General features: G+C 40.9%; 1 protein-coding gene across 1 annotated transcript in view; it reads left to right on the top strand.

Moving 5' to 3' along the window:
• dntt (deoxynucleotidyltransferase, terminal) overlaps nucleotides 1-19001 on the top strand; it is a gene marked incomplete at its 5' end in the record, with an annotated part of 138477 nt that overhangs the window by 9580 nt on the left and 109896 nt on the right. Inside the window, one exon of the mRNA XM_079636113.1 lies at nucleotides 4715-4831. Within this exon, the coding sequence (XP_079492239.1) occupies nucleotides 4715-4831 (117 nt within the window). The remainder of the gene's footprint in view (nucleotides 1-4714; nucleotides 4832-19001) is intronic.

Below are 19001 nucleotides of genomic sequence, written 5' to 3'. Positions count from 1 at the left end.
GCTTCCGTTTCTCATAAGGCTAGCGAGCAGAGCAACTGTGCTCCGGGAGAGTAAGCCAAATAAACAAACAAAACCTTCATTAATTGTTACTTGTAATATGAAGTTGAACTCGACTGTGACCGTGAGTGTCCCGCGAGACATAAACATCGGTTATCGCCATCAAGTGGTCGGGAGTGTGCTAACGCTTCAGATTCAAATATTGAGCGGAAGTTACAGGGTTGTGAAGTGTCTGAAAAAATAGTTCCACTATAGCAAAAAAAAAACGGATTGGAATCATATATTGCGACGATATATTGTTTATAATCATCAACGAACACCACTAACCACTCGGTGAGTTTAACAGTTTTGTAAACGAACATTATTGGCTGTTTTAATGACATTTTCGGACATGCCCATTGACTCCAATGTTAAATGGGTCCATGGCCAATTCTTTTATAGTCAAAAACTCGAGAGAGGAACCATTGTCAAAAAAATGTTGTCCACCACTCTTGTTAATCCAAAACAAACTACAATATAGACTCAAGGTGTTAAATACCGGAATTATCCTTTAAGAAGACTTTTTTGCAATCTTTTATTTTTTTTAAGTACAAAATAATTAGTTTTACTCTCAAACTCAGTATGTTTGATTGAATAATAAAGACACAAAGGAAACTCCATACACGGCAAACCAGTTCATATGCTCACTGTCTCAAAATCATGACCAGAGACGGATTAATATAAAGTCTGCTGTTTAAAACAAATAAAGAGCTAATAGAGGAGAATATTCAGCGGGAAACTGTATATTCGTGCAGTGTGCGCATGTCAAAGAATCAATTCTGATTTGAAACTTGTGACATATAAACGTGCACATCAACCCGATTACTTTATTTATCGTTCATGTAAACATCGTGTTCGGATTCATCAATCGTATTGATTTCATTCTGAATTAACCAAAAGGTGTCCATGTAAACGTAGCTACTGTCGTGTAAACGTGTCCTTAAACTGCCAGTAGGTGGCGGCAGATCATTGTCTTAACGAGTGACTAATTGAGTCGTTGAATCATTCACAGACCGTTTCGTTCAAAAACGCGGATTTATTCATTAACAATGAACAGCTGAAGGCAATAATCATGCAACGACATGCTTGGCCAAACCTGGACACATCGGTCAGAGAGTGTGTGTGTTCTTCAGCTGAAAATATTGTCAACACTGCAGATCAAGTTGACTGTCTGGTGTTTTTGACGAATAATATATAGATGTGTCGTGAGTGAAAGTGGATTGTTTCTGAATGGCACTTTGCTATTTTGTGTTTATGTAACACATTACGCTCTCTGGGTCTCATTCATGAAACACGAGCAGAACTAATTCTTGTGTAAATCGTGTGTAAAGTGGTTCTGGCGTAAATTTTCGGATTCATTAAAATTTTCGTATTTTCCAAATGTTAGTTGGTACAAAATAAATCTACGCCTGCTCCCAGCCACGCGTAAATAGTGCGTCTAACATCCGAACGTTTTGCTCATTAATAAGGCTGCATTTTAATTCACCTTAATCGGGTACATATTTACACAGCATTTTGAAAAAATATGATATATAGTAATTACATCCGGTTTTTCTTTTTACTTTTATTATGAGAGCCAGTAATAACATCTGCACACAGAACACTTTAATCAAATAATTAATTGCTTTCAATAGGGCTGGCTTTATTTTTTTGAAGTGAACTAACTCGTTTTTTTTGCAGTCGAGCTTCTTGTCGAACCATTTTCTCTTCACTTCTGGGACTGTTCGATTAACAGATGAAACTCCAGTAACTGCGTCTGTAATATCTGCCAAACTTCCTTTTTTTAGGACCTGATACGCCACTATAGACGACGCTTGAAAATAAAATGTGGCGTTTTGAATTAATTTCTGATATAAAACTTCAATTTCTGCATCTGAGAAATTTTTCTTTTTCATTCGCTTTTGAGAAGACATGTTGAAATCCTTCGTTTGATGTCATAATATGATGCCCATATATGGTTGTCAGTCGGATTTAATGGGCGGGATTTATGGTAATTGAGAATGAGCGTGCACGCGAGTCCCATTTACGACTGATTGGAATTCATTAACACACACACACATTTCACTATCACATCTGACGTTTACTAAATATGTGTGAATCAGGAGACGAGTTTTCGGGAAGGTCTCTTTACGCGCAGATCACTCACATATTTACTCGTATATTTACAATGTTTCATGAATGAGACCCTCTGTGTTTTACACTTACACAGTTTTATGCACTTTTGTTACCTAATTTTCCTTGCATGCACATTAAGGAAATTAATTAAGAACAATGGTTTCAAAGTCATTTAATTTCAATAAAAGATGCATGCTTGATTGGGTTTATATTTGCTTATTGCACTCGCCTGCGCCCTCTTGTGGGCATAGGAGACAATATATTCATTTTTTTCCTACAATATAAGTATTGCCTTTAAAATTCTAATATAATTCGAATTATAATTATAATAAAAAGAAATTCGATTTGAGCTTTTCAGCCATTTTGATAATGCATTTGTTTGATGTGTCGACAATATATAGGGACATTATAAAGAATACTTGACTTCGATTGGCTGGGAACATTTCGTTTGACAAACCAATCCGAACGTCAATAGAGTTTCATGCCTGAACTATTCATTTGAAGCATGAGAGTGAATGTTATTTCTCTATTATAGACATATGAAACATCTGAGAAAAAGCGTAATTTTCATAAGGGTGGTTTGAATTGTAATTTTTTTAGACATTAGAAATTAATGTTTTTTTTTTTTTACCCTTTCTGAGTGGAAGTGAAAAGGCATCTGAAGTCAGACACCCGCAGCGAGGTCTCCTGTCATGGGAAGGGAAATTAATTTCAAAAAGTGCCTTTAACTATCATAACTTAATGGAAAAAAAGAGGCCAGTTTCTTATTTGCCCTGAAATAGATATATAATACAGGCATTATATTCCGGCTTTTCATGCTTGTGAAGGAGGTGACGCCCCTGACGGCAAATAAATGGCAGTGATTTTTCTCACTTCAGAGCGCTTGATGTTTTTGCTCGAGGGGAGAGGAGATATCAGGCCTCTTTTCATTCAGATACACGACGCCTCTAAAATAGCTCCCGGTCAGAACAGCATGTTAGCATTCACTTCCCCTGCATCTCTGAATCGGCCATTATCACAATGTGCCGAGATGATTGCGCAGGTAATTTTCACGGGTACAGACTTCCATCGCTTTGAGCAATTATTCCCGGGAGCGCTGACATTACAGCTGTAATCCTTTTGAAACCGGGAGAGAGTTGAATATTTCAAGGTCTAAATGAAATAGCAATTTATCTGGGATAAACTGGACCTACTGCGTCCTTTATGGCCGTAATTGTAAATCATAAAGCTGTAATTGATTCTGATGCGTCCTGTCTTCTAGATGACGGGCGTTATCTCGCTGTTCCCCTGACTCCTGTGTGATGAGATAAACGCTCCAGCGTTGTTGAGCTAATGTCAGGCATAACGAGACTTTCACAGGTTCTGAAGATAATGTGACCGTTTACCCCTGCAAAAGATTTCACCATGATGTGAAGATGTTGTAGGTGGTTGCTAGGGTACTGTATATTGAGTGGTTACTAGGGTGTTTTTAGGGCGTTAGCTGGTGTGTTTTGGTTGGTTGCTTGTGTATTATATGTCATGTTTAGGGTGTTCTGGGTGGTTACAAGGGTATTGTTACACAGTTGCTAGGGTATTCTGGGTGGTTGCTATGCAGTTTCTAAGGTGTTCTGGGTGGTTGCTATGCAGTTTCTAAGGTGTTCTGGGTGGTTACTAGGGCATCGTTAAACAGTTGTTGGGGTATTCTAGGTGGTTGCTAAAATGTGATGTGGTTGCTAGGGTATTTTGGGTCATTGCTATGGTGTTGCTGTCTACATTATTGGTTACCAGGGTGTTGCTTGGTGGTTTCTGTGGTGTTTTGGAAGGTTGCCAGAATGTTTCTAAGCGTTTACTGTGGTTTTCTGGGTGGTTACTAGGGCATTGTTACACAGTTGCTGAGGGAATTCTGGGTGGTTTCTAGGGCATTGTTACACAGTTGCTGGGGTATTCTAGGTGGTTTCTAGGATTCTATGTGGTTGCTTGGGTATTTTGGGTAGTTGCTAGGGTTCCTTCTTCATTGTAAGTTGCTGGGGTATTCTAGATGGTTGCTAGGATGCTATGTGGTTGCTAGTGTATTTTGGGTGGTTGCTAGATTGTTGCTATGCAATTGCTAGGTTCTTCTGGCTGGTTGCTAGGGTCCCTCCTTCATCGTAAGTTTATTGGCTATTCTAGGGGGTTGCTAGGATGCTGTTTGGTTGCTAGGGTGTTGCTATGCATTTGCTAGCTATGTTGTTCTGGGTGGTTGTTGCTAGCATCCCTCTGTTGTAAGTTGCTGGGGGTATTCTAGGTGGTTGCTAAAATGTGATGTGGTTGCTAGGGTATTTTGTGTGGTTGCTAAGGTGTTGCTATGCAATTGCTGTGCTCTTTTGTGTGGTTGCTAGGGTCCCTCCTTCATTCTAAGTCTTTTTTTTTCAGAACAATCAATTGTTTTAGCAGACACCATTAATAAAAGTATGACAGAGCGAGTTTAGACATTTTATATTGAGAGGCTTTGTGAAATGGTTTTCTCAGATTGCAAGATGTTTACCGGTATATTTGGTCTAATGTCGATTGATTTCTGAGTGTCTCTTTCTCTGTTTATGAGCAGAATCCTGCTGTGGATCACAGGTCTTGTGCACATCCGTCAGCCAAACCGGAGTCTTCTGTGTCTCCATATGCCTGCCAGAGACGGACGACATTGGATAACCACAATAAGATCTTTACAGTAAGTAAACACACACTGTACGTAAGCATTGCTAAAGATAACATCGTAACCCTGCCGATTGTGATGGTTGTGATTTAAACAGGCCACTGAGAATATTATTGCACAGTGTTCTTGAGTTATTTTAATCTCTGGCCCACTTGCAGCACAGCATGGACCGAACAGAAGGGGGTTGAACATACTCAGATGGATGGATTCGCAATGAACTGTCCCAATTAACACACACATTAACTGCTTCAGCTTTACACTATGCCGTGTTTGTTGTCTTTTATGATTGTTGCTCACAACAAACATCAAAATAACCTTTTATGTCAGAACTGGGGTGTTGTGACCATTATAATGGACTATTTGCTTTTAGAAATTTGATCTCAGGCAAAAAGAGACTTTCACTGTGCAAAGTGTGTTCTGGGTGGTTACCAGGGTGTTGCTAAGTGTTTTTTTTATAGTGTTTTGAAAGGTTGCAAAGATGTTGCTAAGCATTTAATAGGGTGTTCTGTGTGGTTACCGGGGAAATGCTATGTGGTTTCTAGGCTGTTTTAGAAGGTTGCCAGGATAATACAAAGCAGTTATTAGGGTGTTCTAGGTGGTTACCGGGGAAATGCTAGGTGGTTTCTAGATTTTTTTTGGGTGGTTGTCAGGATGTTGCTAAACAGTTACTAGGGTTGGTTACCGGGGAAATGCTAGGTGGTTTCTAGGTTTTTTTTTCGGGTGTTTGCCAGGATGTTGCTAAACAGTTGCTTCGGTGTTCTAAGTGGTTACCAGGGTGTTGTTTAGTGGGTTCCTGTACATTTTGGTTGGTTGCCAGGATGCTGCTAACCAGTGTTCTAGGTTACCAGGGCATTGCTAGGTGGTTTCTATGGTGTTTTTGGTGGTTGCCAGGATGTTGCTAAGTTGTTACTAGGGTTTTCTGCGTGGTTACCAGGGAATTGCTAGTTGCTAGTGTGTTTTATAAGGTTGCCAGGATTGCTAAACAGTTGTATAATAAGTATAATAAGTGGTTACCAGGGTGTTTGTTAAGTGGTTACTAGAGTGTACTGGGTGATTACTAGGGAATTGCTAGGCTGTTTCTAGTTTTTTTTTTTTTGTGTTTTCCAGGATGTTGCTACGTGGTTGATTTGTTACCAGGGCGTTGCTAAGTTGTTTCTAGGGTGTTTAAAGTGGTTGCCAGGATGTTGCAATATGTTTGCTAGAGTGTTCTAAGTGGTTACCAGGGTGTTGTTTAGTGGTTTCTAGGATGTTTTGGATGGTTGCCAGGATGTTGCTAAGCGGTTGCTAGTGTTCTAGATGGTTACCAGGGCATTGCTAAGTCGTTACTAGGGTGTTTTGGGTAGTTACCAGGGTATTGTTGATAAGTAAGGTTTTCTGGGTGGTCACCAGGGCATTGGTACAGTAGATGGTTGCTGGAGTGTTCTGGGTGGTTACCAGGGTGTTGATAAGTGGTTCCTAGGGGGTTTCGGATGGTTTACAGGATGTTGCGGAGTCGTTACTAGGGTGTTCTGGGTAGTTAACAGGGTGTTGCTAGGTGCTTTTTTTTAGGGTGTTTTGAATGATTGTCAGGATGTTGTTAAGCGGTTACTAGAGTGTTCTGGGTGGTTTCTGGGGAGTTGCTAAATAGTTTCTAGGGTGTTTTGGATGGTTGCCAGGATGTTGCTAAGCGGCTGCTAGAGTGTTCTAGATGGTTACCAGGGCATTGCTAAGTCGTTACTAAGGTGTTTTGGGCAGTTACCAGAATATTGTTGATAAGTAGTTACTAAGGTTTTCTGGGTGGTCACCAGGGCATTGGTACAGTAGATGGTTGCTGGAGTGTTCTGGGTGGTTACCAGGGTGTTGTTAAGGGGTTCCTAGGGTTTTTTGGATGGTTTACAGGATGTTGCTAAGTCATTACTAGGGTGTTCTGGGTAGTTAACAGGGTGTTGCTAGGTGCTTTTTTTAGGGTGTTTTGGATGATTGTCATAACCCCATCTCTAAACGTTAACTCTGCCCATTAGGATTTTAGAGGCGGAGCTGGACTAGGTCAAGCTCCGCCCATTATGTCCAGAGAGGAGGAGCTCTGCAGTGAGCTTCACTTGATTAGTCATACAAATCACTAGACAGCCTTTGTTTTTGTCTTGCAATTTGTGTTCTGAAGGTTAGAGGCTTTTTATCAGTTGTCAAGCTAAACTTCAGTCATGTTGTGCTTTAAATATTTATTTGATACTTGAACATAAACCCAACAGATTCACCTTGAGCTTCTCCGAGGCAAATCTTGAGACGCTGCCAGAACTGCTAAACTTTCTGTGTTCAGAGCCAGAATTAGACTGACAAACACCGGAGGTTTAAGAGCTTTTGGATGCGCGAGACGTCGCTCATGCTTCTCCTGATGATTACAGCTGATGTGTTGTTACGCCGTGATTCTTTGAACATTAATCAACAGAAAAACACTGCAAGATTACACTTTGTTTCAGATGTGACATTTCTGCAAACTCACATTTTGTGATCGGCAACATTAAAAAATCAATTATGATGAAAGAGAAAAACACCCGGGACTGACGAGGTGAGGTGAACCGTAACCGAGAGCTCAGATTAAAATCTCTTCTGTATTTCACTGGCAAATATGATATTTTAATGGGAAACAGAGACTTGATTGTCTTATTGCCAGGAGAGAAAAACGCGTGCAATGCAAACACATTCTTGAGAATAATGAGAGAGCAGAAAACAGCAGGATAAGATGAGCTACAAAAACCCTACAAATATCATGTTTGAATTTTAGTCTTTAATATATTTAATCATTTAGTTGCATCAAAGTTTTCTATTTAAAGTGTGCATTTGCTGACATGAGCATTATGCATATGAATGCATCAGTAAATCAGAGATGTTTAAATTATATGTGACCCTGGACCACAAAACCAGTTGCATGGGTCAACTTTTGGACATTGAGATTTATACATCACATGAAAGCTGAATAAATAATCTCTCCATTGATGTGTGGTTTGTTAGGATAGGACAATATTTGGTCGAAATACAACTATTGAAAATCTGGAATCTGAGGAGCAAAAAAATCGAAACATTGAGAAAATCTCCTTTAAAGTTGTGCATTTATGTTCACGATTGTGCTGCATTTACTCACAAAAATACATGTTTTATATATTTACGGTAGGAAATTTACTAAATATCTTCAAGGAACATGATCTTTACTTAATATCCTAATGATTTTTGGCATAAAAGAAAAATCTTGTGATCTCATAGGTCTATCAGTAACAGTGCTTTTTAATCAGTTTGATCCACATTCTGTGCATGAATCAAATTTAAGTTTGGCTTTTCATGCCACTGATGTTGTGACACCTCTATATCTAAGAGAAGTACACATACTTTAGTTCACAAATGTGAAGGAGGATAAAGTACGGTAAAATAAGTATGGGTATGATTTAATTGGGGTCAGGCCTCTAGTTCTCTATCTTTTGTATGTAAGACTCTTATGTTTGGTGCAGAAACATCCTGTAGTTGGCAAAATGGACTTTTATTTTGACAGGAGAGCTCCTTGCAGGAAGGAAGGCCTTGTTTAGAGAAAAAGCCAAGCCAGAGGGGAAGGAGAGACATGTGAGGTGAACCTGTTTGAACCAGGCAGACTAGTATGGATAGCTTTCTCCATTGAAATGGTTCATGGATTTATAACCCATTGAGGTTCAAAGGAAGACTTGGGTTTTTTGCTATTTTCATCACTTTTGGAGGATTATTACCATTTTTTCTGGACATTTTTGATTCACTTTTTTGGGCTCAAGGATTAAGGATTCACGCACAAGGACAATACATGGACTATTTGATCAAGGACTATTGGATAAGTGTTCATTTCTCTGATTTGACTATTGAGTTATCAATATACTTTGTTGGTCAACCTGTTTAGGCCTATCTTTGTCTGATTTCAAGTAATGACTCAGTTTTTTCATTATTCATTCATGCTCTGTGAGTGTCCTGAACTTTAAGTAACTGCTGGTTTATTTGAGTTGCAAGCCAAGTTTGTTACAGATGGTGGCCCGTACGGGGAACTCATGTGAATGGTGGTGTTGAAATTAATTGATTTTACTGTGTTATTTGAGTTGTTATCTATCATTTTGGTCAAACAGTGTTGGATACTTACAATGGAAACTGTTAAATCTAATTCAGAGGCAGAGTTAATTCCAGTAGATGATGTGGGTGTGTCAGAGTCCCTTCCTTTCAATCCTGCTCCACCTGGAAATAAATACAGGAATCCTGGATCCATAGGAGAAATAAGCTCACTGTTAGGTGAAATGTATATTGACAGCCAAGCTGAAGAGAGTGATGATGAGGCCCAAACCGGTGATGAGGTTTTAAAACCGGTAAGAAATGAGATTGAAAGAACAGATTTAGGAATATCAAACCTCTCTCAATCAGTCCAAGAATTACATGCTGAAATTAACACATTGAAAGATGGTCTTCGAGCATCCAGTGAGAGTGCAGTAAATCGTGAAGCTGTATTCAGAGATGTGGTGAATCAACGGTTCGATGACATTGAAAATTTCATGCATAGATCTTTGGTTAAGTTAGAGAATGGAGTTATAGACTGTCTTCAAAGAAGGGATGAGAAGTGGCGAAAGGAAATTGACCGTATCAGGAAAACCAGCACTCCAATGACCCGTTTTTCCTTTGGGGCTGCCACTTCAGACAGTGAGAGAATGCATTCAACTATACCAACTACTTCCTACCCTAAACCCCCAATTCATTTAGAATTCCCCAGTTTTGGAGAAACCAGAGAAACCAGTGATGTAGTGGAGTTTGTGGAGCGATGTGAAAATTTTTTGACACTTAGACACTTGTCTGACATTGAACTTGTAGCCACCCTAAATGCTGTTCTCTCTGGACCTGCCAGGAGTTGGTGGCTGGCAGAAAGAAACCAGATCCATAACTGGGACGAGTTTAAAAGAGCCTTCCTGGGAGCATTCCTTCCCACTGACTATCTCACTGAGGTAGAGGAACAACTTAAAGCTATGATCCAAGGTCCCGATCAATGCATTAGAGATTTTGCTTATGACTATAGAGCACTATGCTTAAAGTGGAAGACTGACCTTCCTGAGGAAGAAGTGGTGAGAAGAATCCTAAATAACTGTAACCCTTCTCTGGCAGGAAGCCTAAGGGGTGCTGTCCATACAGTGGAGCAATTGGTCAAGGTTGGGTCATTGGTGGAAAGAGACCTCAATTCCAAAAGAGACTATTGGGCCAAAATAAATCAGATGAAAGCCAATGAAAAAGGGAAGAAGAATCCAACAGCCCGTCAGGTCAATGTCTCTAAACCCCTGTCTGGACCAACTCAACATCTAGCTTTAGTGCAGGCTACCACCCCTCCGTTGCTTCGAGCAGTTTTGGGTATTCGGGGCAAGCAAGTGGAAGCTATCCTAGACACTGGCTCCACATTCACTTTAATGCAGAGACAGCTGTGGGAAGTGTTGGCTAAGCCAGGTGAGCCACTGAGGAAACACTTCAACAGGACTTTCATGCTAGCTGATGGGAAGGCCCAAACCTCAGAAGGCCGAGTCCATATTACCTACGAGTGGCATGGAATGAGGTGGACAGTTGACACTTATGTGATGGCAGACCAACAGCTTGCTTTTCCCCTTATATTAGGCCTGGATTTTTTGCGTCAAACTGGAGTACGTTTACATGTGGGAGAACATAGTTATGAACTGTGTATCAATGGACGGATGACTGTGTTTCCTTTTCTCTGCCAGCCCCTTGGGGAACAATTATGGAGCCAGCAGGAGGAACAGGTTATCAATGTATTTATGGCACTGCCCCTTGAGTCTGGAGTACATGAGTCAGTAACTGTTGTGGAATCTTCATTGAAGGATGATCTGATTCAGGGGTATCCTCAGGTAATACAACAGCTGCTGCATGCATGGCCTTCGGTCTGTTCCAACAAGTTGGGGAGGACAAACCTAACCACCCACCAGATCATAACCACAGATGACCTCCCAGTTAGGTGCAAGGCCTATCGAGTATCACCCTTAAAGAAGGATATAATTCTGGAAGAGATTGGAAAGATGCTCCAGGACGGCATCATTGAACCCTCGCAATCTCCTTGGGCATCCCCAGTGGTACTTGTGCCTAAACCTGATCAAAGCTTACGGTTCTGTGTTGATTATAGGCGTTTAAATGCTAAAACGCCTCAAGATGCTTATCCTATGCCCCTCATCCATGATATTCTAGAATCCATGCATGGAGCAAAATATTTCAGCACGCTGGATTTGAAATCAGGGTACTGGCAGGTGGAGATGGAGAAGAGTAGCCAGGAAAAGACTGCTTTCATCACCCCCTTTGGCTTATACCAATTTTTGACAATGCCGTTTGGTCTGAAAAATGCAGGAGCTTCTTTCCAACGTCTCATGGAGAGGGTATTAGAGGGGTTGAGAGGCAGCATCTGTTTTGTATACATCTATGATATTATTGTATACTCTCCATCTAAACAGCAGCATCTTCAGGATCTTGAAGCGGTCTTTTGTAGACTCCAAAAGGCCAACTTGACCCTGAATCTGAAGAAATGCCATTTTCTCAAGACTGAGCTAAAATTCTTGGGCCATGTAGTCTCAGGAAAAGGGGTGGAAGTGGATCCGGAAAAGACAGCTGCAATTTCCAACTATCCCATACCTCATGATCTTCTTTCCTTGCAGAGGTTCTTAGGCCTGATGGGATGGTACCACAAGTTCATTTCTCATTTTGCTGAGCTTGCTGCCCCCTTGTATCATTTGCAGCGAAAAAACGTTTCGTGGGCTTGGACCAAAGAATGTCAGCAGAGTGTGGAGAGTCTGAAAGTAGCCCTGCAACAAGCCCCTGTGCTGGCCCAGCCAAATTTTCTTCATCCATTTCAAGTACAAACCGATGCCAGTGCCATCGGACTTGGAGCAGTACTCACGCAAAGGTTTGATAACGAAGAATTTGTTATCGCTTATGCCTCAAGAAGTCTAAGGGGAGCAGAACTAAACTATTCAACCTCGGAAAAAGAGTGCCTAGCTGTTGTATGGGCAGTGGAAAAATGGCACCACTACCTGGAGGGGGTACCCTTTGTGGTATACACTGACCATGCAGCATTGTCGTGGGCCTTTAATGCGCCAAAGACAACATCCAGACTAACCAGATGGATACTGAGGCTACAACGATTCCAATTCCAAGTTCAGTACAGAAAAGGTAGGATGAACGTGGTACCTGATGCTCTGTCTAGGTCCATTCAAGATCAAGCAATTGTGGCTGCATGTGTAGCAAAGAGGACTTTCTCGTGGAACTTTGAGTTGCCATCCTCTCTGGCTGAGATAGAAGAAGCTCAAGACCGAGACGAGCAGGTAAAGGAATTGATGGGTAAAGTAGAAGTGAAGAATGAACAAAGTGATCGGATAAGATGGGATATCCAACAGGGCGTGTTATACAGAGTTATACCTTACGCTGGTGGTGCCAAATACCAGCTGGTGGTGCCAAAGTCCCTTGTCCTCACTTTCATCGACTACTTTCACAACAATCCTTTAGGAGCTCATCTCGGCAAGATGAAGACCCTTTTGAAAATCTTGGAGGTGGCATGGTGGCCCGAAGTCAGAAAGAATGTGTGGCAACATGTTAAAGAGTGTATTGTGTGTCAGCAGTACAAGCCTTCCAATTCAAAACCTTTGGGCTTCCTACAATCAACTGAGGTGAACGAGCCTGGTCATATGCTTGGCGTTGACCTTATGGGACCATTCCCTAAAAGTAAGAAGGGAAATGTCTTTCTTTTTGTGGTGGTGGACTACTTTACTAAATGGGTTGAGCTTTTCCCATTGAGAGACAGTAAGACACCACGCATCTGTCAAATCTTGAAGGACGATATCTTCAATAGGTGGGGGGTCCCGAAGTACATCCTTTCAGATCGAGGCCCACAATTCCTAAGCCAGCTCCTGGTTGATTTGTGCAGAAACTGGGGAGTAACTCAAAAATTAACTACCAGTTACCACCCACAGACCAACCTCACTGAGAGAGTTAACAGGAACTTGAAAACCATGATGGCTTCTTATGTGGGAGAGAACCACAGAGAGTGGGACATGTGGCTTACAGAGTTTCGATTTGCAATAAATAATGCCAAACATGAAACTACCAATAGGACTCCTGCGGAGCTCACTCTGGGAAGACAACTTCAAGGACCTCTTGAGAGACTAGTTCACTATTCGCCAAACCCCTCTCAATCGTCATACTCCATAATAGAAAGACAGCATCAACTCGCTGAAGAAGTCAAACAATCAATGAGGAAGGCACAACTTAGACAAGCCAGGTACTACAATACTCACCGGAGGGAAGCACAATTTCATGTGGGAGACCTGGTCTGGGTGAGAGCCCATCCTGTTTCTAAAGCTTCTGATTATTTCTCCTCTAAATTAGCCCCACGATGGTCAGGGCCAGCGAGGGTGACGACGAAGCTTGGCCCAGTGAATTACAGAGTCAGATGGATTCATCCAACTGACAAAGAAGAGACAGTGAATGTTGTTAATTTAAAACCTTTCTGGGGAAGCCTCCCTCAGTAGCCGCTGTCAGGGGGGGGGGACTCTGTGACACCTCTATATCTAAGAGAAGTACACATACTTTAGTTCACAAATGTGAAGGAGGATAAAGTACGGTAAAATAAGTATGGGTATGATTTAATTGGGGTCAGGCCTCTAGTTCTCTATCTTTTGTATGTAAGACTCTTATGTTTGGTGCAGAAACATCCTGTAGTTGGCAAAATGGACTTTTATTTTGACAGGAGAGCTCCTTGCAGGAAGGAAGGCCTTGTTTAGAGAAAAAGCCAAGCCAGAGGGGAAGGAGAGACATGTGAGGTGAACCTGTTTGAACCAGGCAGACTAGTATGGATAGCTTTCTCCATTGAAATGGTTCATGGATTTATAACCCATTGAGGTTCAAAGGAAGACTTGGGTTTTTTGCTATTTTCATCACTTTTGGAGGATTATTACCATTTTTTCTGGACATTTTTGATTCACTTTTTTGGGCTCAAGGATTAAGGATTCACGCACAAGGACAATACATGGACTATTTGATCAAGGACTATTGGATAAGTGTTCATTTCTCTGATTTGACTATTGAGTTATCAATATACTTTGTTGGTCAACCTGTTTAGGCCTATCTTTGTCTGATTTCAAGTAATGACTCAGTTTTTTCATTATTCATTCATGCTCTGTGAGTGTCCTGAACTTTAAGTAACTGCTGGTTTATTTGAGTTGCAAGCCAAGTTTGTTACAATGTGAAGTTGAGCGTTTAGTCTCTGTTTTACTGATGGTAAGGTGTGTGAATGTGTAGGTGTGCGAGTGTGTAGGTGTGTGAGTGTGTAGGTGTGCAGACAGAACAAAAGCACATGAGCATGATGGATCCAGCAAAGTTTAATTCTGTGAAGAGTCAATCACACAACTGTGATTCCCAGCCTCCTCAGAGTCGAACGCTTGTTTCCACCACAAGAATAAAACATTTTAAAAGATAATTGCAATCTACTTTTTATTGCAACTTTTTATGTTTTTTATCTGCGATTTTACATCTCACAATACTGACTTTTCACGCAATTCTGACTTTATATCACGCAATTCTGACTTTATATCACGCAATTCTGACTTTATATCACGCAATTCTGACTATATCACGCAATAATGACTTTATATCACGCAATTCTGACTTTATATCACGCAATTCTGACTTTATATCACGCAATTCTGACTTTATATCACGCAATTCTGACTTTATATCACGCAATTCTGACTTTATATCACGCAATTCTGACTTTATATCACGCAATTCTGACTTTATATCTCGCAATTCTGACTTTATATCATGTAATTCTGACTTTATAAAACGTAATTCTGACTTTATATCTCGCAATTCTGACTTTATATCTCGCAATTCTGACTTTATAAAACGCAATTCTGACTTTATATCACGTAATTCTGACTTTATATCACGCAATAATGACTTTATATCACGCAATTCTGACTTTATATCATGTAATTCTGACTTTATATCATGTAATTCTGACTTTATATCACGCAATTCTGACTTTATATCACGCAATTCTGACTATATCACGCAATAATGACTTTATATCTCGCAATTCTGACTTTATATCACGCAATTCTGACTTTATATCATGTAATTCTGACTTTATATCACGCAATAATGACTTTATATCACGCAATTCTGACTTTAGAATTGCGTGATATAAAGTCAGAATTACATGATATAAAGTCAGAATTACATGATATAAAGTCAGAATTGCGTGATATAAAGTCAGAATTGCGTGATATAAAGTCAGAATTGCGTGATATAAAGTCAGAATTGCGAGATATAAAGTCAGACTTTATAGCAATTCTGACTTTATATCACGCAATTCTGACTTTATATCACGCAATTCTGACTTTATATCACGCAATTCTGACTTTATATCTCGCAATTCTGACTTTATATCTCGCAATTCTGACTTTATATCATGCAATTCTGACTTTATAAAACGTAATTCTGACTTTATATCCCGCAATTCTGACTTTATATCTCGCAATTCTGACTTTATAAAACGCAATTCTGACTTTATATCACGTAATTCTGACTTTATATCACGCAATAATGACTTTATATCATGCAATTCTGACTTTATAAAACGTAATTCTGACTTTATATCTCGCTATTCTGACTTTATATCTCGCAATTCTGACTTTATATCATGCAATTCTGACTTTATAAAACGTAATTCTGACTTTATATCTCGCAATTCTGACTTTATATCACGCAATTCTGACTTTATATCACGCAATTCTGACTTTATATCATGCAATTCTGACTTTAGAAAACGTAATTCTGACTTTATATCTCGCAATTCTGACTTTATATCTCGCAATTCTGACTTTATAAAATGCAATTCTGACTTTATATCACATAATTCTGACTTTATATCACGCAATAATGACTTTATATCACGCAATTCTGACTTTATAGCAATTCTGACTTTATATCACGCAAAAATGACTTTATATCTCGCAATTCTGACTTTATATCACGCAAAAATGACTTTATATCACGCAATAATGACTTTCTCTCTCTCTCTCTCTCTCTCTCTCTCTCTCTCTCTCTCTCTCTCTCTCTCTCTCTCTCTGTCTGTCTCTAGCATTCTTTCATCATGGCTTCCTTGAAGACTCTAGTCTTTCATTTGCATCACTCCATCTTTCCCAGGCCTTCACATCAGTCAATATATTGGCATGTAGCGGCAGTGGCCGACACCGTGTGAGTGAACGCTGTCTGACTGGATGTGGAGGGTGTAAACGCACAGTAATGAGCAGGAGCAGGACCGGGCCGGCGTTGCGCGCTTGTTTTTCATCTCTTGGCCTTTGGTGCCTCAGCGATGGTGTTTCTCGCCCGCACGAATCGATCTCGATCTGTGTAACGACCCCGTGGGCCGAGCTCTCCAGAACCTGTTCTCCATCATACAGCAGACGCCAGGCACAGGCACGTTTGCTAATGAAAGCCAACACACATGGACAATCATTAAAGTGTGTACTGTATGTGTTATGGAGGATGTGTCGGTGTTTGCATGATATGCTGCTGGTCATTATGTGTGTTGCTGCATGGATGAAAGTGTCTGGAAAGCTTTTTGTCCATTATTTGCTGCTTGTTTCAGAGCTGCTCTGCGGTTTTGAGCTCATGTTGTGTGGGCAGTAATGCATCTGTATGTTCTGCACTGATTCAAGAGCGCATTATGGAGAATATATTCTGACATAAATAAAGGATTGGTAGTGAAGTCAACGGTTGAGTCCACTTGTCCAAACTGGAAATAGATTTTCCATGGAGTCAGGAAAGGTTTACTCATATCATCTTACATAGGCAGTGTTTTGAGTTTAAAGTTCGCTCCACATTGCAGTTTGTTCTAGGCTGCTTTCACATCTGTAGTGCGGTTCATTTGGGGAGAAAAATTATACTTCGTAGCATTTTTTAGGCGTTTTGGTTCCTTTTCACACACACTGATTACTCTGGTCCGAATCAGTTTATGAAACGAACCAAACTGCAGTCATGTGACAACATCCACATCACTCGCTGGCCAGATGCGTCTTGAACGCATTTTCATAACTGCACTTCGATTGTCAGAATTAATGTGCGGAAAAATTCCGTCAGAATTAACAGAATTAATTCCAACTGAACTGACGGAAGTAAACAAAGAAGAGGAAAATCCGGCAGACAAGACACCGCTTTTAACTATGGAGAGACAACTGTGTGGCTGATTGTATCTCTGGTCATAGTTTATTATATAGTTTGTCTACGCCACTTTAGGCAAACAATAACATTTGAGAATGAAGCGAGGATGCGGCTTTAAAATAATGGGGGGGGGGGGGGTGTGGATCGCGAATCTCTTTGATAGTTTGTTTTGGTTCCGTGCGCCGGTTCCGCTTTTTTATTTCTGACAATGGCGCGCGAAAGAGAGAGCTAATCGACGTTGAACAACAAATGATTTTGTTTGCAAATGTTTTATCGCAGAAGAAAAAGAAGACGTCAGCGAACTAAGGTGGTCACTTTAAAAATGGCGGTATAGCGGGAGGGGGAAACCGGAAAAGCTACACTACTGAAATGATGTATAATCTGACCAATCACAGCCCTTGCGATCTGCGTCGCCTCGACGTGTAGTTACAATTTTTTGGGAGGTGCACGTCGAGCTACGGCGGAGGGATCGGAGAGGGGTTCGCGGAGACGTAGAGGGGTCTGCGGGTGTATGCCGTCGATTTGACGCAGAAGCATAAAACAGGCTTTAGTTGGGTTGAATCGCACTAGAGTTTGCCGTCCCGTGGTGCGGTTGGTTTGCGCAGGTGTGAATGCAGCATCGCACTCGATGCGCACCAAAAGCGGACCAAACAAGCATGTCTCAGTACGGTTTCAAGCGAACTCTGGAGCGGTTCGTTTGTGGTGAGAACGTGATCCGACCTCGAACAGACCCAACTGCCAAAGAACTGCGCATTTTTTGGGCTAAACCAGCTGCCGTAGTCAGCGGCGCTGTGCATTATGGGACTGTTTAGCAACATTAATGCACGCCTCCTCCTCCTGAAGTGACTCGCCGTGTGCAGTGCATAAAACATTATTTTCATGCCGCATCCTCACTTCATTCTCAAACGTTATTGATTTAATTAAACACTGTCGCTAAAGTTGGTATTGTATACGTCCTATATCCACCATGTTGTTATTGTCATGTGACCTAGTTGCGTCGCTTCACTGTCATTCATAAATCCTCTCCCGTGGCCTCATGGGATATTACACTGTCCATCAGATGCACACTCAGATGCGGGGACTTTTCATCTATACTGTGAATATTTATGTGCATGGTATAAAACATTGTATCCCTGGAAGTACATTAGAGTAACAAGTAAATATAGGACATAGCAACAGTAACTAAGGGGGGCGGGTCTTTGCGAACGGTCAATTGAAGCGACCAATCACTGGTAGTTTTTGTTTTATGTGCCATTTGCCGGCATGATGATTGGAAATAAATGTTGCATGGAAGTTGCATGACATTTTTTGTAGATTGAAACCGTAATCTTCTTCTATTTCCTCCATTGTTGTGTGCAATGTACATCAGATGCTCTTTCAGACTAACCTTCAGATAACCCAGAGTATGAGTTTGATTTGAATTCTCTACTGGAGGAAATAAATCAATAAGTAAAAAAAATAAAAAAATTAAACATTTAGCATTGCAGATGTTTGCAAGCTAAACTTTGGTCTTCACCAAACTAGTATAGAATATCTTAGTTTCATTGCATAGACTCACACTCATTCATCATATGCTCAATGCTAATATAATATAAGCCATTATATCGGCAGACACTGGAGATGTGTGTTCATCAAAGCTGCAGATCTCGTCTTGAGTTCTCTTGTTAGAAGTGCGCTCAAGTGAGTTTCCTTTGGCACAGCAGGAGCTCAAACACACACACTTTTCACACACACTCCCGCTGTCCTCACACTCCAGGACACAAGCTTACGGCACAGCAGGACTCGACCCCGTGACCTCGGCATTACCAGCTCGCTGCTCTCATTAACCAGTACGAGAGGAGCCCCCCGTGTGTGTGTGTGTGTGTGTGTGTGTGTGTGTACCGGAGACTGTGTGTGTTCTTGGTGTCAAGGGTGTTGTGTATGTCATGGTTGAGAGGGTTTTTAAATA

Source organism: Phoxinus phoxinus (assembly GCF_949152265.1).
Source record: "Phoxinus phoxinus genome assembly, chromosome: 14".
NCBI lineage: Eukaryota > Metazoa > Chordata > Actinopteri > Cypriniformes > Leuciscidae > Phoxinus > Phoxinus phoxinus.
This window is presented reverse-complemented; position numbering and strand designations above follow the sequence as displayed.